Consider the following 17,689-nt stretch of genomic DNA (forward strand, 5'->3'; position numbering starts at 1 on the left):
AGTGGGATTATATAAGCTCCAACACCAACTTGTTTCAAGACTGAATATGAGATTAAATTAGTCAGGATTTCTGTTAAACTTGTAGCTCTCCAGCATTTATGCTGATCTCCTTGTCCTCCTGTGTCCTGGACAGAAATGCTCTGAACATAGTGAAGAACGACCTTATTGCCAAAGTGGATGAGCTGTCGGGGGAGCAGGAGGTGCTGAGGGAGGAGCTGGAGGCGGTGCGGCAGTCCAAGAACAAGGTGGACTCCAGAGTCAAGGAGCTGGAGGAGGAGCTCAAGAGGTGACACGTCTGATTTATTATTCTGAAATGAGTTTTTAAAAAATTTGGACGGCTTTGTCTTGAGTGGGATGGTGAAAAAGATTACTGCATGATTACTACAGGAGTGTGGCAGTAGTCTCAGAAATGATCTTATTCCCACATACTCCCTCTGTCTTCCTGTGAGAGGAAGATGGAGGAAAGTCGGGATTGTAGGGAGCTAATATGTCAATGTTGAAGATGAGGATGGAGGTCCAGATGTGTAGTTTCTGTCTTGATCCTTCAGACTTCAGGCAGTGGTGAGGTGGTAAACAAATCTCTGAGTTTCCTGTTATTGCCTCTAACTGTTAGCTTTTTCATCATCTCGTAAAAAAAAAAAAAAAAAAAAAAGTTTACCAGTGTCATTTGTTTTCATGTCAGTTTTTATCCCCACCAGGCAGTAACCCGGAGCAGATCTTGTGTTTGGTAATGTGTGTCTTTGGGTACTAACTCCTTAGCCCTTTTTTTCTGAGCACTGGAGAAGGGAAGATATGCAGATAGTACCTCCATGTTTCCCCTTCTCCTGGTTGGCAAAAATATGGTTGGTTTGTCACCTGAGTCCAAGCAGTGACTGCAAGATACTGGGAGATACGCCTGGTAGAGATCTGCCCTCTCGTCATAGATATTTTTCAGCACGACAGCTTGTTCTTGTTGAAGGTTGAAGGTTGGTGGTGAGGAAGTTGCTTGCATTGTGAGAGGATTGTGTTGCCTGCACTTAAATCTCATGCAGGGACCTTCTGACACATGTGGCCAACTTAGAAATAGCAAAAGTCACTTCAACAAGACAACATTATACTTAAGAATAAATCTTAAAAGAGTGTTTTAGATACACTATATTACCAAAAGTATTCGCTCACCCATTCAAATGATCAGAATCAGGTGTCCTAATCACTTGGCCTGGCCACAGGTGTATAAAATCAAGCACTCAGGCATGCAGACTGTGAAACAAGACATTTGTGAAAGAATGGGCCGCTCTCAGGAGCTCAGTGAATTCTAGCGTGGAACTGTCATAGGATGCCACCTGTGCAACAAATCCAGTTGTGAAATTTCCTCGCTCCTAAATATTCCACAGTCAACTGTCAGCTCTATTATAACAAAATGGAAGCGTTTGGGAACAACAGCAACTCAGCCACGAAGTGGTAGGCCACGTAAAGTGACGGAGAGGGGTCAGCGGATGCTGAAGCGCATAGTGCAAAGAGGTCGCCGACTTTCTGCACAGTCAATTGCTACAGAGCTACAAACTTCATGTGACCTTCAGATTAGCCCAAGTACAGTACGCAGAGAGCTTCATGGAATGGGTTTCCATGGCCGAGCAGCTGCAGCTAAGCCACACATCACCAAGTGCAATGCAAAGCGTCGGATGCAATGGTGTAAAGCACGCCGCCACTGGCCTCTAGAGCAGTGGAGACGCGTTCTCTGGAGTGATGAATCACGCTTTTCCATCTGCCAATCTGATGGACGAGTCTGGGTTTGGAGGTTGCCAGGAGAACGGTACATTTCAGACTGCATTGTGCTGACTGTGAAATTTGGTGGAGGAGGAATTATGGTGTGGGGTTGTTTTTCAGGAGCTGGGCTTGGCCCCTTAGTTCCAGTGAAAGGAACTTTGAATGCTTCAGGATACCAAAACATTTTGGACAATTCCATGCTCCCAACCTTGTGGGAACAGTTTGGAGCGGGCCCCTTCCTCTTCCAACATGACTGTGCACCAGTGCACAAAGCAAGGTCCATTAAGACATGGATGACAGAGTCTGGTGTGGATGAACTTGACTGGCCTGCACAGAGTCCTGACCTGAACCCGATAGAACACCTTTGGGATGAATTAGAGCGGAGACTGAGAGCCAGGCCTTCTCGACCAACATCAGTGTGTGACCTCACCAATGCGCTTTTGGAAGAATGGTCAAAAATTCCTATAAACACTCTCCTCAACCTTGTGGACAGTCTTCCCAGAAGAGTTGAAGCTGTAATAGCTGCAAAAGGTGGACCGACATCATATTGAACTCTATGGGTTAGGAATGGGATGGCACTTCAGTTCATAGTATGAGTAAAGGCAGGTGAGCGAATACTTTTGGTAATATAGTGTATAATTTGGAGGCATTGGTAACTATGACGCAGGACCGTTTTAAAATCAGAGATTCTTTGGAGGTATTTGATGGAAATTAATTTGTTGGGAGGTCAATTGAAAGTCAGTGTTGAGGGTCAGACAACTCAATAATGTCTGTGTTGTATCCTATGAAAGAGAGTGGAATGGCTGCTTACATTAAACACTTAACAATACAGACAGTGTAAGTACCCCTGTGGCGGGATGGAAACCTGGTTTGGGTGTTAGAGGACAAGGAGAGCAGGATGAGAGCAGGTGTGTGTTTGGGGGTATCAAGTCACAGAAAGTGTTTTATGTCCAATTAGACCCAAAACGCCTCCAGATGACTCAGCAACCATGTTTCCGCTGCCTCTTTATCGACCCTACACTTACCTTTAGGCTTATTTTATCCCACAAAATGTCACCCAATAATTTCTCTACTCACTGTCGATCTCAACAAAAATGGGTTTAATGGGAGTACCGACTTTCCTGGCTTGATTAACCCGTTGAAACCCGAGCAGATTCATTTGATTTCTTTCAAAAAAATGAGAAAAAGGCAATGAGCCACTTCACAAGAAATGACCCAGAAATGAGCAAGAACATAACCTAATTTTAAATATCTAATTAAAATAAGTCTTAGAATTATAAATACAGTTTTCTGGACATTTTTCCCTTAGTTTTTTGATTATTTTCTAATAATTCTCTCTCTCTCTCTCTCTCTCTCTCTCTCTCTCTCTCTTGTTTGGTCATTTTGCTGCTGAGTTGCTCATTGCCTTTTTCCCCATGTTTTAAAGATAAATCAAGCCAATTTGCTCAGGTTTCAAATGGTTAAATATTTATGAGGCTGCGTTCAGTCCCGGTTTCAGAGGGTTGATGGCCTGTCGAGCAGCACAGAATTTTAATTGTCGCTTTTGTCCCGCAGGTTAAGAGCCGAGGCCCTCGGAGCATCTCAGGACTCCAAGGATGAAGGAGGTGACGATGTGAGTTAAACCGCCGTACCTGCCTGCATCACTGGTCCTACACACACACACACACACACACATACATAGAGTTTTGTCCGATAAACTGTCTCAGAAGCTGCATTGATTTCAGCACAATACTAGCGTTCACTAGAGCATTCACTTGTGTCTCTCATAACCAGAAATGAGAAAGAAGAATTTGTCCCTCCTCCTAATCTGCGGTGTCGTTTTAAGGTACAGCTCCAAACTGAGTGAACCGGACAGTGTGAGAAAAGTCTTGTCAGTGTTGGACGGTTCTCTGTGGATTATGACACACACTAATTGCACAAACTGTCAAGGACACTTTGCACTCTTTTCACCAAGTGCACCACTGAGTGGAATCCAGGTCAAAGCCATTATCTGTTATTGATTTCCCTTACTGATTTGTAAAGGAGGAGGTGGAGATAATGAGATGTGAAGGGTTTTTAGAGGAGCATTTTTAAACTTTGAGAAAACTGAGATGTGGATGGTGCAAAAGGGGCTGCAACAACAGGATATATTATTTAATTAAATACAAAATATATATATTTTGGCATTTGTTTATCAAAAACAGCAATTTTTTCTTCCTGTAATACAAAATAAGACATATGCTTACATAAATCTGGACCAACCGGTTTCAACCAGTAATAAAATGACATCTACCTGTCAATCAGTCTCAGAGCTAAGATTCACACCCACTTTTCAACATTCAGAACAAATTTCTCCCAATGTTATCTCCCGCCTGTCTATCCTGTTTCACTCAGACATACATCACCATTCTCAAAAGGCCATTTCATCTGGACTTTAACCCTAACCTTGACCAAGGGGGTGTATCTTTCCAAAAATGCTTGTGGGTTCATAATAACACAGTGGGCATCCAGCAATAATGTCACAACTAGGACAGAATGCCAATACAGATGCCAATATGTTGTTGAAATATAATTTATTGCCTTTGACATTCCCCTGACATCTATAGGGGACTATCAAAAGAAAGTGCAACCAAAGTGTAAATACTGTGTATACACTGTGGGTGCCTACTTTGAAGGGTGTATGTAACCAGCGGCTTGTATATTAAGAGCGGCACTGTGTGCTCCTTTGCACAGTATTCGTCTCCCATGCAGGACGGGGACATGACCATGACCCAGCGGCGGCGGTTCACCCGGGTGGAGATGGCCCGCGTGCTCATGGAGAGGAACCAGTACAAAGAGAGACTGATGGAGCTGCAGGAAGCCGTGCGGTGGACAGAGATGATCAGGTAAACCCAGAAGATGCCGTTTGTTGAGCTCAGTGAGAGTTTCCAAAACGCTGTGTACTGAAAGTTATATGAAGGTCATGCTTTAATATCTGCAAAAAAACTGAGAATCCAATCTGTAAAACTGCTACCACCTTGGATCGGATCGCATTTGGTTCGCTCACACTGGCGTTATGTCTCCAAAAAAATGATGGACCTACTGTCTGTTCTGGGCAACGTTAACGTGTTCTGAGTTTACATGATGACACTGAAGGCAACACGTAGGCTTTTTCAGGTGGTAAATGTAATTTAGCGATGGAGGACCAGCAAAATCTCAGGCTTAGGTCGGGTTTGGACAAAAATATGCGGCCCGATCCGCACTCTAGTTCATATAGGAAATTTATAGACATAAACTGAGATGTTGGCAAATGTGGTGAGAAATCATTGAACCACAAGAGAACTGCACAGATCTGTTTAGGTTAAGCGTCATGTCTTCCTGATCTTCTCGTTCAGCCCTTCTCAGTGGCTTCCTCCTTTTTCCTCATTCTGACACTCCTCTCTTTCCTCTCAGGGCGTCCCGAGAGAGTCCGCCGATTCAGGAGAAAAAGAAGTCCACCATCTGGCAGTTGTGAGTTTCTGCTTTTATCAAACGTATCGTTGTAGGCTTGGTCGTCTCATGACATGTTAGATAATCTCAAATGTTTATTTTGCCAGTGATTTTTTTTTTACATTTATTAAGAGTCCTGGCAGCAGCATGCAAATTATTTACCTGGGTAAAAGCAGGAAAAGTCAGATAGAATCATACTCAAATATCTTCAAAGTAAACCAACAAAGAAAAGCTGTTACTGAAATTGGTGTTAAAAAGTACAAACGTCAAAATCTCTCTCTCCCTGTCCCTCTCTTTGTCCATCTGTCTTTCAGCTTCGCCCGTCTCTTCAGCTCATCGTCCAGCCCTCCACCGGTCAAGCGGCCCTACTACAGCGTCAACATCCACTACAAGTCGCCCTCGCCGGCCGGTTTCCCCCAGCGACGCAGCCACACCATGTGCCAGATCTCCACCTCCAATCGCACGCTGGAGTTCTTCCCTGAAGAGTGAGCAGCAGCAGCAGCCACTTCCTCTCTGTCTGTCTGTCTCTCTGTCTGTCTGTCTCTGCCTGCTTCACCTCCTGACCTGTCTGCCCCCCCTTCCCCTCCACTTTGCCCCAAGGCTCGGCTGCTTGCTTGTGCCAGCTTACAATGCCTCTGTTTAAATTCACACGTGAGAGGGCGGCCACACTGATCCATGAGAGGACGGACAGAATTACTGAGCACAGATTTAACTTTTGACTGCTGTTGTTGTTTTGGATGAATTGATCATCCAAAACAACACAATAGTGAGCCTGCATCAGTGTGTGAAATCTGAGTTATTGCTTGTTTTGAATTGTTTATTAATGATTCACAACCTAATTAATAACCTAATTCTAAACCATTCATAAATCCGTGGAAAGGGTAGCCTCATTGTAAAGTAGTACAATCGCTTTGATGGCAGGGCATGAAAAGGGCTCTGTGGCTGCAGAATGATTGCGTGTTGTACGACGCAGCAGGATGCTCTGGTGATAAAAGGGGAACATGACCTCTGGCACGCTGACTCGTTTCTGTTGACTTCGTTCCCTGATTTGTACGGTAAAATGTGATTGCACGGCACACTTTGAACTGGAAAGTGCATTTCACACCAAAGTGTCTGTGCTTGTAAGCGATCTCCGCTTTCATTGACACACATTCATACTGTACTTACTGGAAATATAGGTCACAGACACATTATTCACACTCACACACTCACACAGCACACAATCATTCACAAACACACACAAACTGTGTCTAATTGTGCCCCCTCCAGCAAATTTCTCTTCAAACCCTGCACAGACTAGAGGTTTTAGTTCCACTAATGCTAAACATACAAAGAAATCTCCTTATTAATATAATATAATACAATATTTGTTGCTCTTCAGCTTAGCATGATGAATGCCGCTGCTTGGCTTCAGCTACAGCAAAGCTTAGCTGCCCCACTGTTGTGCCAGACTACACTTGCTACTAACCACTGCTACTGCTTCTTCTCTCTCTTTCTCCTCATCTCTCTCTCTCTCTCTCTCTTTCTCTCTCTCTGACTCTTGCTGCTGGCTGGCCAGGCTGCTAACGCTTTGCTTTTTCTCTCTTCCCTCCCTTCCTTCCGTCCTGTGGCTTCCAGACTGGCCAGTAACGGTGTTGCGTCTCTCCTCAGTGACTCGGCACTGTCGGCCCGCCGAGAGCAGCGGCGCGAACAGTACCGGCAGGTCCGTGAGCACATGCGCCGCGATGACGGCATCATGCAGGCCTGCGGCTGGAGCGTGCCGTCTCGCTTCAAGCAGGTACACCCCTCCCACACACACACATGCATACAATCCACATGATCAACCCTGCTTTCACATCTGACAGAAGTTGGTCTTTACAAAGTGTCTCAGGGCAGTTTGGAGTTTTGATGCCGTGAGGCGTTTAATCAGCGATTCTCAGCTCAACAGCACTGCTCTTGAGATGCTCGATGAACAAAGGCCCTGAAAAACTCGACTACACTATCTGTAGAGGAACAACATGCAAACACAACAAACAACTTAAAAATAATTCAGTGGCCATTTCACTGACATAGCCATCCTCCCAGGGAAATGAAAATGTTGTTTTCAGGTTTATTCTCACATATGATATAGTGGCAGTAATAAGCCATCGTCATTCATTGGTTGCTGCTTCTTAAATGAGGCATGTGATGTGATGTTTTGAACAATTCAATTTTAATTACTGTTAAAGGAATACTCCAATGTTTTGGGGAAAATCCACGTTTTCCGACTCTCCCAGACTTAGACAAGATGTTTGATACCATTTCCCCCTCGGTACATCCGGAAGTTCAGTTGGAATTTTTTTTTTTTAAAATGAGAGTTGTTTCAGGAGAAGTCAGATGATGGGATTGTAACGGCCGAACACATTTATCCCTCCATCTATCGCAGTGATCTGCTCACCGCTGAAGGCATAAGAAGATCCAAGACAAATTAACTTCTCCTAAAATGTCTCTTGTTTGTTTTTTTGTTTGTTTGTTTTTTTTTTTTCAATTCCAAGACTTGTCCCTAAAATACACGATACATTGTGAGACATAAGACAGCTCTGAAGTTTGTTTTTTCACTTACATAAATCTCACAAAGCTAGGCTAATGACTCCCATAGACTTAAAGTGAGTATGCTAAGCTAACATCAAATGCTACCCACGTGACCCAAACCGCTGGATGTACAGAGTTGAAAATGGTATCAAACATCTTGTGTCAGTCTGGGTAAGAAAAGGGTTATTTTGCCCAAAACACTCCAGTATTCCTTTAATGTTGTGAAGAATGAAAAAGACTGATCTTACGGCAGGTACGTCAGTGGGCAGGTGTGCAGAGTCTGAATAAAACATATCCATCCCTCCCTGTCAGATAACTTCTTTAAAGGCTCAGATTAAAGGAACATCTCATAGTTTACGCAAATCTTTTTTGAATTAAAGCAGACACCTGAATCTCAAGCCTCAGTTTTTGTAAACATTTCAAGCATGAGCACCATCCTCATAGCATCAAAGTGCGCCTCGATCTGTGGCTGGCACGCTGTGGGGTTGGCCCTGTGCAGCCTGAAGGCCAGAGGGCGGAGCGTGTTGGTAGGCAGGTGGCTCTAACTCTGGTCTCCCACAGACTGGAGGTCAGACGGACAGCGCTCAGGACGGCCCGCTGAAGAGGCAACAGGCAAGTGAGACCGACAGAGTGCCAGCATGCACCTCACCGGCTTACCCGCCTCTAACCTTCCCCCCAGAGCCCTGCCCATAGGTAGCAGATGAATCCACACAATAACAACATGTTTATTACACTGCAAACAGAGGCAGAGACAACCTCATGTGGAGCTCTGTGCGGCCTTTCACAAAAAGGAGCATTCTGTATAAATATGTCACCACATGTGGCATAATCCAGTTGTACAATCCTGCCTTGAAATACTACGTGGAAAAAATGCATGAAGGTTGAGGGGAAATTTGCTTGTGGCATGATGTGAATCAGCATCATTGCGTTTTGTTCGATTCAGACACGTGTGTGTGTGTATGCATGCACACAGTGGTACAGATACACACGTGCATACACACACCTTGTAGACTTGAGTACCGCTCTGTAATAAACTCCTGTGTTCATGGAGCTGACAGCAGATGATCCCGCTGCCAGCGTCTCTGCAGCCTTTTAACCTTTAACCTCTGTCTGTCTCAACCTGCCCTGCTTGACACAGGGGTGTCATCCAGCCCCTGCTTTCATTTTAGTACTGTCTGTGTATTTAAAGGAAAATTCCACCCCAAAACATGGAAAACACAAACAAACAAAAAAAAAAACAGCTCTTAGCGATGCAGTTTTTGCATTTCTGGATTCGTTTTGTTTTGATAGTTGTATTTTTTTGATAGTGTTTTCCTCATTCCAGCAGGTAACTGGCTGAACATAACACAATAAAGTTTAAAGTGTAAATTTTTACAACAATCTAAATAATCACTAGCAGGTTTTGTTGTCAGTATCTCAGAATCAGAGTAAAGGTACATTGAACTTTTTGCGCTGAAGTTCAACAGCCATAGAGAAATCCTTTGTGGAAGAGGCACAGATACCATTTTTTACACCAACAGTAGCTTTAATAGACAAAAGACATGTCGCTTTTTCAACATAGGGCATGACTCACTTTTCCCCACGCAGAAAAAAGTCTAGCTCTCTTGCTCTTATTATTGCTTTCACTTTTGATTTTTGCACCCACACCTGATTGTAACAAGTGCAAAAACACACTGCAGAAGTTGTCAAAGGGCATTCTGGGAAAAAAAACACTTCCTAAACTGAAATCGAGACATGATATGAGGAATCAGTGTAACAAAAAGTGATTTGCCGCACTTCATCACAAAATAACTCCAGGAATGCACTGAAAATGGCAGATTGATGTTGTATAACAGTGTTGAAATGACCATGGGTGGAATTTTCCTTTAATGCCTGTCCTTTATGTACATGTACGTACATACACACGGTATAATCTGAAACCAGCCTCTGTTTAGAATGCCTGTTACTGACCACTAGTTCACCCTGACCACACGATGGGGAGATGGATGGCTTGACTGAATGATCTTTGTTTTCATTTCTGGCCAAAAGCCCTGGAGGTGTTTTAGGGTGGCAGGAATTTATGGATTTGCTTGTCTTCTGACCCCGTGGCCCATGTCTGCTTTTAGACAACCAATGAGAAAGAGGACAACCGCATGAAGAATGTTCCTGTCCCTGTGTACTGTCGCCCCCTGGTAGAGAAGGACCCCAACAGGAAGGTGAGACGCTCTGGGGGAAGTTTTCTTTGTTGAATTGTTTCATTATCCTTAAATGATAACATCTGTTCTGAAGAAAAAGGCCTGTATTTTTTCTTGAGAAAGGCCAATGTTGACTCAAATATCGCTGTTGCTAATGACCAGCCAGATATCAGAATTACAATATATTAAAGTTAGTTTTAGTGTCACAAAAATATTCCTGGCAATAGCGTCGCATTGCTCACAAGGTCACAAGTTTGAATAACCAGGGTCCTTGTTATCAAAAGATTTTAGCCTAATAATTAGCCTGTAGCCTATAATGGAATATGTTAAAAAATATCAGTGAATTTCAGCCAAGAGAAATAATATGGAGATGCCCAGAGAGTTTTCCAGACCACACTACACTTCACACTACACAAATATTTCTTCCAATATCAGCCTTATCATGTTGAGCCCGTTTCATGCCTAGTATATTTTTTCTCACATGTCCTACAACCCTGAGTCAGCAAGGGAGCTGCTTAATTTAAATTTCACCAGCCAATCGGCAAACTTTCTCCTGTGGTGTCACAGACAAATTTCTTTTCAAATACCAGTTGCAATGCCGCAATCACAATTTAAATTCACCCAGCTAATGAAGTGCACTGCCAGCAAACTTAGCACTCGGTACAGCTAATGTCAGATCTTGTGAAAGGTAGTGAAAGCATGGTGTGTCAGCAAAGCAGGTGAAAAACAACTTTCCCTGTTTTGCAAATGCACAGTGTGGCAGTAAATGATGCTTCTTATTGAGTAACAAGCTAAAAGTACAGATGATAAACATAAAATTGCCGAAGAGATACTACAAGTTTGGTGTCAGTTATTATCTATAGTTGTCCATTGATATTTTACTGTGCACTGGAGATATCTCCTTGTGTGAGATCTACTGTGCTTGCAAACATATTTTGCTGCAAGCTGAAGTCAGTGCATTTAAATCGTATTATTTCCAGCATCTTGGATTTCAGTCGTCTAATCATTTGCCTGATGAGTTTGGATCAGGAAGGTTGCAGGAGCGATTACAACTCATTTGTGTGTGTCTGTGTGTGTCTGTGTGTGTGTGTGCGTGCATGCTTGCAGCTGTGGTGTGCAGCGGGAGTGGACCTGACAGGATGGAGGGCCTGCAGCCAGGAGCCAGCAGCACCAAAGGCAGTGTCCAGCAGCACTGACCCCCTGAACACGGAGGAGGAGGGAAACGACACCAAGAGCAACCACAGCTCCCCGGAGAAGAGGAAGGTACAGCGGCAAGACACGACTCTCTAACAGATTATCACCTCCATTTTTAGACAGTATGGCACGTGACATCTATAGATTTAGATTTTCACTGAAGGTCATTACGCAAAACATCAAACTCCTGTTCATTCATATGTTGTACATTGCTCCAGATAGGAGTTTTGGTACAGTTACCTTGATGTAAAGGCCTGAAATCTCTTTTCAACAGGCTTATGCTAAGTCGAATATAAGGATATAATAATGAAATGATCATTCACAGCAGTGCACTCCAACTGGAATGAATGTTAGGCGTGAAACGATCAAACGCGGTGAACGCTGTCATTCCTCAGTTGAACTACACCTCTCAGCTGTTTGTGTTAAAGCCCTGTCGTCTGTCCCCGCCCAGTCGAAGGAGCTGCAGGAAACAGACACCATGAGCAGTCGTGTGTGGATCCTCACCAGCACCCACTCGGCCAGCAAGGTGGTCATCATTGATGCCAACCAGCCAGGCTCGCTGGTCGACCAGTTCAACGTCTGTAATGCCCACGTGCTCTGCATCTCCAGTGTGCCAGGTAACACTTCATCACCCAAATGAAAAATGGCCTTTTCAACTTGTTTTCCTTGCCACAATACTCACCTTTTAAACAATACTTACCAAAGAATTTTCTGAATTTAAAGTCACCCTTCAACCATTTATTAAATCCCTAAAAAAATCATCTCTGTCCATCATATTACATTACCATATGGTGTGAAAAAAAGCTTAAACATAACTACATCTACACTTTGCCCTAATTAGGTATGCATGCATCTATGTGTATGCACATAGTCCCCGCCCCACCCCCCTGCCTGCTTGCACACTGGCTTGTAACTTGTATACTAGTTGATAATCTAGCCATGTAAAAAAAAAATCAAGTTGGTCTTGTTGATTTTTTTCAAAAGAAAACACTCAAGTGACCGGCGGGGAAACTGCTAATTTTATACGTTCCATTTTAACTACTGAAAGTATCACATTTTTAAATAAGTCCCATTCCCATCAAATAAAACTACCTTTCTTTCTGTAACTGATCACCAAGTTAGACTTTTGAAGATGCCCATGTGTTATGTCCTGCCACATTATCCTGTTTCAACAGGAAATACATCTAATTATGGAAATAAGACGCTTTCAAAATCCTGTTTCATCATGACACTGAAGTCCCAGTGTAGCAAAACAGTTTGTCCATGTATGACCTCTTGAAGGATGTGACTTTTTGCAGCTAACGTAAATGTTAAATGGTTATCATTCATTCACTCCTTTTTTAATTGCCAGTTACCAGTCTGTATATCTACAGCCATGTAAAATTAAAAAATATTGCTCCTGTGTGTGCTGTTAACTAAAACGTAATGTTCTTGCTTTCCAGAACTCATTCCACTGCTGAGCACTTACAATGCTCAGCAATAAAATAATGGAGCAACAGGGCAAGAGCTCAGCAATAATGAGCACTTACAAAATGTTACTGTGAAACAACACAGAAATAGAATAAGATCAAATAAATTGAGTGATTAAAATAAAATGCCTGCTTTTTTCTTTGGAATTTTACCAACACACTTGTGTGTGTGTCTGTATCCAGCTGCCAGTGAGAGCGACTATCCTGCAGGGGAGATTGTGCTGGATCCAGGTGATGGAGGAACTGGGGGCGGAGAGGAAGCTGGCGGCATGGAGGGCATGTTGGCTGGCATCACCCTCGTCGGCTGTGCCACCAACTGCAGCGTGGCACGCAGCAACTGCTCCTCACGCACCGACACCCCCATACTGGACAAAGGACAAGGTGAGAAATGCAAAGCCCACATGCTCCTTGAGTGTATGAGGACACAACGCGACACAATAGATGGATCATGTTGTCCCATGAGAACGGTGGCAGCGCTAACAGCCTGATGTTTATCTCAACGTCACTGTACCTCAGCCCCCGTCGCTCCCCCCATGAACGGGAAGCTTCACCCCGCCCAGTCAGCCGAGGAGGCCACCGAGGCCACCGAGGTGCCCGAGCCAGCAGCCAGCCACACACAGGGGGGATCAGGACCCCCGGGGCCCTTCACTGAACACGTCTTCACCGATCCCCAGCCTCGCCCAGCAGATGCCGCCGACAGGTCGGTGACACGTCGGCGACTTTCTGCAACACTTCACTCTTGTAAACATGTGCAGTCTCTTTGTTGCATTTTGTTTCATCTGCTGACTGTGTGTGTGCCATCCGCCCGTCTATTCCAGCAGAAGTGCAGGCCAATCCAAAGAGGAGACATCTGTGCCCCAGGAGGCGGAGGACGCAGGCGATGACGCCAAGAACTTCACCAGCGTAGCCCCCACCATGTGGCTGGGCTCCCAGAACGGCTGGTGGGTAGTCCAGCTCAGCGCCTCACAGCTTCACCCGCAGCTCCACAGCAGCCACAAACAAATGATACTAATCGTTTATTCACTGCACAGGCGATGTAAATGTCTGTTACGATCCATGGCATCATGTTGTTACCTCTTTATTTAGGTAATCAGGGACTATATATATATATATACTCATACATTTTGATTTAATAACTGGCACTTAATTGAAGAATAGATGAAGAGAAGGCTTATGCAATCACTTTGCAAAAGAGAGTTTAACTTTATTTTGGTAAGAATCTTTCCTTTAACATCTGACTTTGTAATGTAAACAATATGAATATCTTTCCGCCAGTGAGTGTTGGTGCACATCAAAAACTGTTGAGTCTAGGGCTGAACGAAATGGGGGAAAAAATCATATTGCAGGTATTTTGACGGATTGCATTATGATTCAGAATTTTAATGGGAATGATAATGTGTGCATCATCATTTTCATTTTCACTGAAAATTCTAATAGCATAATAATGCTTTGCACCAAACAGATGTTTTCTTAAATCTGGAGAGTAGTATTTGTAGACCAGGCCATCTTTATCATTTATAATGCTACTTTACATTTTACTTTTATCATAAACTCCTGCAGTTTGGATATTGCTCTTGGCTATATTGCAGTTGCAATAATATTTCAATTAATAATTCTTTATCTGTGAGCTCAAAAAAACATGTGAGCGCGGCCGTCCCTGGACATTTTGGGTGCTCTAGGGAAAACAAACAAACAAAACATTTGGGGGCCCCTGATCTTACCATGAGTAGATCAATGTCGACAAACGACCTATAAGATTTTACTTCAAACTCTGATCAAAACTGACTTTTAGTTTTGCTCATTAGTAATTTTTGGAAGGAACTTTTTGGCAATTTTCTTTTTTTTTCAAAGGGTTAATTGAGCTTTCAAAAAAAAAAAAAAAATCTTATCAGCTGTGGGGGCCCGGTATTGAGGAACTTGCCTGTTGTTCATTCTGAGTTTATTCTGGACTCACTCCTGCCAGTGGCAGCGATGCAGAGAGTGTTTGTGGCCAACAGGCTCACATATTCTTTTGGAGTAACATGGCTCGATCTTCTCCGCAGGCTTTATGTCCACTCAGCAGTTGGCAACTGGAAGAAATGTCTCCACTCCATCAAACTGAAGGACTCCGTGCTCAGTCTGGTGTAAGTGCACCTTTAGGGACCACTGAACTGTGCCTGTGTGCGTGTTTTCGAATCCAAATCAAAAAGCACTTGAACGACTTTCGGCCCCTCCAACTCTCTGTGTCTCTCCTCTCTCTTTGCAGGCATGTGAAGGGCCGCGTGCTGGTTGCCCTCGCTGACGGGACCCTCGCTATATTCCACAGATCAGAGGGTACTCAGTCCTTTAAATGCTCTTGTTTTTTGCAGATCTACAATGCACAATGCAAAACTGTAGGCCTTCTGTTTCTAACACCATCTCACGAGGACTTGGTGGTCATCATAAATAAATAAATCATATCAACTTTGCAGAACTAAAACAAATCTCTGCGCTCTTCGTTTGACCACCATTGCATTTTTGAGACAGGTTGTAATCCTTCAACCAAAACTAGAACATGAAAATTTGAGTTGACAGTAGTCAGCTCTGTGAAATGCTTCAGATGGTGTGAAAGTGGACCAGTCTGCAGACATATAGCTGTCGATAATTATTCATGTAGTTTTGCTTAGCTTTCCTGTGCATGTGTGTGTGTGTGTGTGTGTGTTTTGGTCAGCAGATGGCCAGTGGGATCTGTCCAACTACCACTTGATGGATCTTGGTCGGCCACATCACTCCATCCGCTGCATGGCGGTGGTCCACGACAAGGTGTGGTGCGGCTACAAGAACAAGATCCACGTCATCCAGCCCAAGAGCATGCAGATCGAAGTGGGTTCATCCTCCATCCGGTGTCTCTCACATTACAGCTTTTTTCGCTCACAAACGTCCTTCGAGAGTAATTAATGTTGCTGTAACAATGGTTTTCTCCTGTCCCCGCTGTGCAGAAGTCATTCGACGCCCACCCCCGCAGGGAGAGCCAGGTGCGACAGCTGGCGTGGATCGGCGATGGCGTGTGGGTGTCCATCCGGCTGGACTCCACCCTGCGTCTCTACCACGCGCTCACACACCAGCATCTCCAGGACGTGGACATTGAGCCCTACGTCAGCAAGATGCTCGGTGAGATGCGCCTGCAGTGAAATCCTTAGAAAACTATTTAGGATACAGCTTTTTCTTTGGAAAATTTGTTTGCTACTAATCTGTTACTGCCACAGAATCTGAAGGATGCCCCTCTCTCGTATCAGCTGTTCTCTAGTTGCATTAACATGTGGCGTCTTCAGTGTCCAGGTGCACTTCAGTTTATAAGAATCCTGTCATATTCCTCAGGAACTGGCAAGCTGGGCTTCTCTTTTGTGCGAATCACGGCGCTGCTGATTGGTGGAAACCGTCTTTGGGTGGGGACCGGGAACGGTGTGGTCATCTCCATCCCACTGACAGAGAGTGAGTCTGGGTGGCATTCACACACACACACATGCACACACACACACACACAAAATCAAAAAGGAACTTGGTGAACACCAATGTGAAAAGCAAAGCAGCACTTGACAAAGAGTGAGTCATACGCTCTTATATTGGTGGATTTCTGACAGTAACCCCAGTTTGTATCCCCAGTTGGATTCACATTTTAGGACAGTGCTCAGCAGCCGAATACAATTTTCAAAATCTTCAATGTTTATCGTTTTCTGAAGTCCAGCGTTAGTATCACATGCATTTGGAAGGAAAGTGCTATTATGTCACAACATGCGTCATTCTGCATCAGATTGTCCTGAGGCGACAAACATGTTGGACCTGTCACTCCACTGTTAGCAACTGCATTTAATGGCACATGCACTTACATGACATATTATGAAATTATAAGCCATATTCACTAGGTAGTCTAAAGCTGATTTGATTAATAAAGTGTCAGAAATAACACAGAATGGAAGATAATCACAGTAATCTTGATTTAAATAGAAATGCAGGAACCACGAGAGTGTTTTTCTTGCCATGGGAAGTGCCATGAATGCTGTGGAAAGAAAGAAAACCTGAGTAGAGAGTGGTACATTTAGGTTCACAAGACAAATTAGTGCTGATGGTGCTCTTAGAGCTTAACAAAATAGAGACCAAGAGATTAATCCAATTGAAAATCCTTTCATTCATTTATTTGTTCAATGAACACAGCAAACCAGAGAGATAAAGGGCCCACTCACATTGGCAAGTTTGAGCCCGTATCGTGCTAAAGCCAAAATCCCCCCCTCCCCAGTCCCCGGCTGGCCTGCACTCACATTACCTTTTTCCCAAACGCGCCCAAGCACGATTGCCCCCGGTGTGCACGTCATCACGTTGAAATACGACAACAACAGGCATGGCCCGACGTCATTATAAATAAATGTAGTTCAAATACATCATGTCTTCCTTTTAACTAAAAAACGTTTTTGGTCCCTTTAATCAGACATGGGATGTTTATTTAATTTGACAGTTTCGGAGGTAACTTCCTCCTTCTTCAGAAAGGTCCAACTGACAGCCGGAGCGGCACCTGTCAGATCCGGCAGACCGGGTGACCGGGTTGCCCCACACCGCGCGGTGCCGCGGCCAGTGCCGGCCGGTGCCGACGCGGTGCCGGCCAGCACCAGGTCTGCCGGATCTCCGCACACAGACTGCTGTACTTTCATTATAAACCGACTTTTGTTTATACGCGGTTGCAGCAGCACAACGGACAGTGACACAGACAACATGGTTGATTATTGATTGCGCAACGCGGCCATTCGCCGGTAATCGCGCTGCGCACATTAAACAGTTTTGCAGAGGCAGGAGGAAAGTTGCATGATTTACATCTGCGCACTGCGTGCGTGACCGTGCATGTGCTCGTGTATGCGCCCGTACCGCGCTGAAGCACACCCCTTCCAACCGTGCCAGAGCGGGGGAAGTGTACTGTATTCAAGCACGATACGGAGCGATCACACTGGTCAAATAATCCGGATTTTAAGGGCAATCGTGCTTGGGCGCGGATCAAACTTGCCAGTGTGAGTGGCCTCAAAGGCTTTTTAACGTTTTTAACATTGGACCCTCCCTTTTATTTACTTTGAAACACACCCAGAACACACCGACTGTCAGCACACC

General features: G+C 44.3%; 1 protein-coding gene across 1 annotated transcript in view; it reads left to right on the plus strand.

Moving 5' to 3' along the window:
* The window catches only part of mapk8ip3 (mitogen-activated protein kinase 8 interacting protein 3), a 42,181-nt gene that overhangs the window by 20,687 nt on the left and 3,805 nt on the right, over nt 1-17,689 (plus strand). The window contains exons 14-31 of the mRNA XM_030057132.1: nt 134-286; nt 3,301-3,358; nt 4,459-4,610; nt 5,158-5,214; nt 5,508-5,678; nt 6,811-6,970; nt 8,305-8,355; nt 9,849-9,938; nt 11,025-11,180; nt 11,563-11,728; nt 12,764-12,961; nt 13,097-13,280; nt 13,399-13,521; nt 14,623-14,703; nt 14,826-14,893; nt 15,273-15,421; nt 15,538-15,709; nt 15,917-16,030. Coding sequence (XP_029912992.1) covers nt 134-286; nt 3,301-3,358; nt 4,459-4,610; nt 5,158-5,214; nt 5,508-5,678; nt 6,811-6,970; nt 8,305-8,355; nt 9,849-9,938; nt 11,025-11,180; nt 11,563-11,728; nt 12,764-12,961; nt 13,097-13,280; nt 13,399-13,521; nt 14,623-14,703; nt 14,826-14,893; nt 15,273-15,421; nt 15,538-15,709; nt 15,917-16,030 — 2,303 coding nt within the window. The remainder of the gene's footprint in view (nt 1-133; nt 287-3,300; nt 3,359-4,458; nt 4,611-5,157; nt 5,215-5,507; nt 5,679-6,810; nt 6,971-8,304; nt 8,356-9,848; nt 9,939-11,024; nt 11,181-11,562; nt 11,729-12,763; nt 12,962-13,096; nt 13,281-13,398; nt 13,522-14,622; nt 14,704-14,825; nt 14,894-15,272; nt 15,422-15,537; nt 15,710-15,916; nt 16,031-17,689) is intronic.

This window comes from Myripristis murdjan, chromosome 8 (assembly GCF_902150065.1).
Source record: "Myripristis murdjan chromosome 8, fMyrMur1.1, whole genome shotgun sequence".
NCBI lineage: Eukaryota > Metazoa > Chordata > Actinopteri > Holocentriformes > Holocentridae > Myripristis > Myripristis murdjan.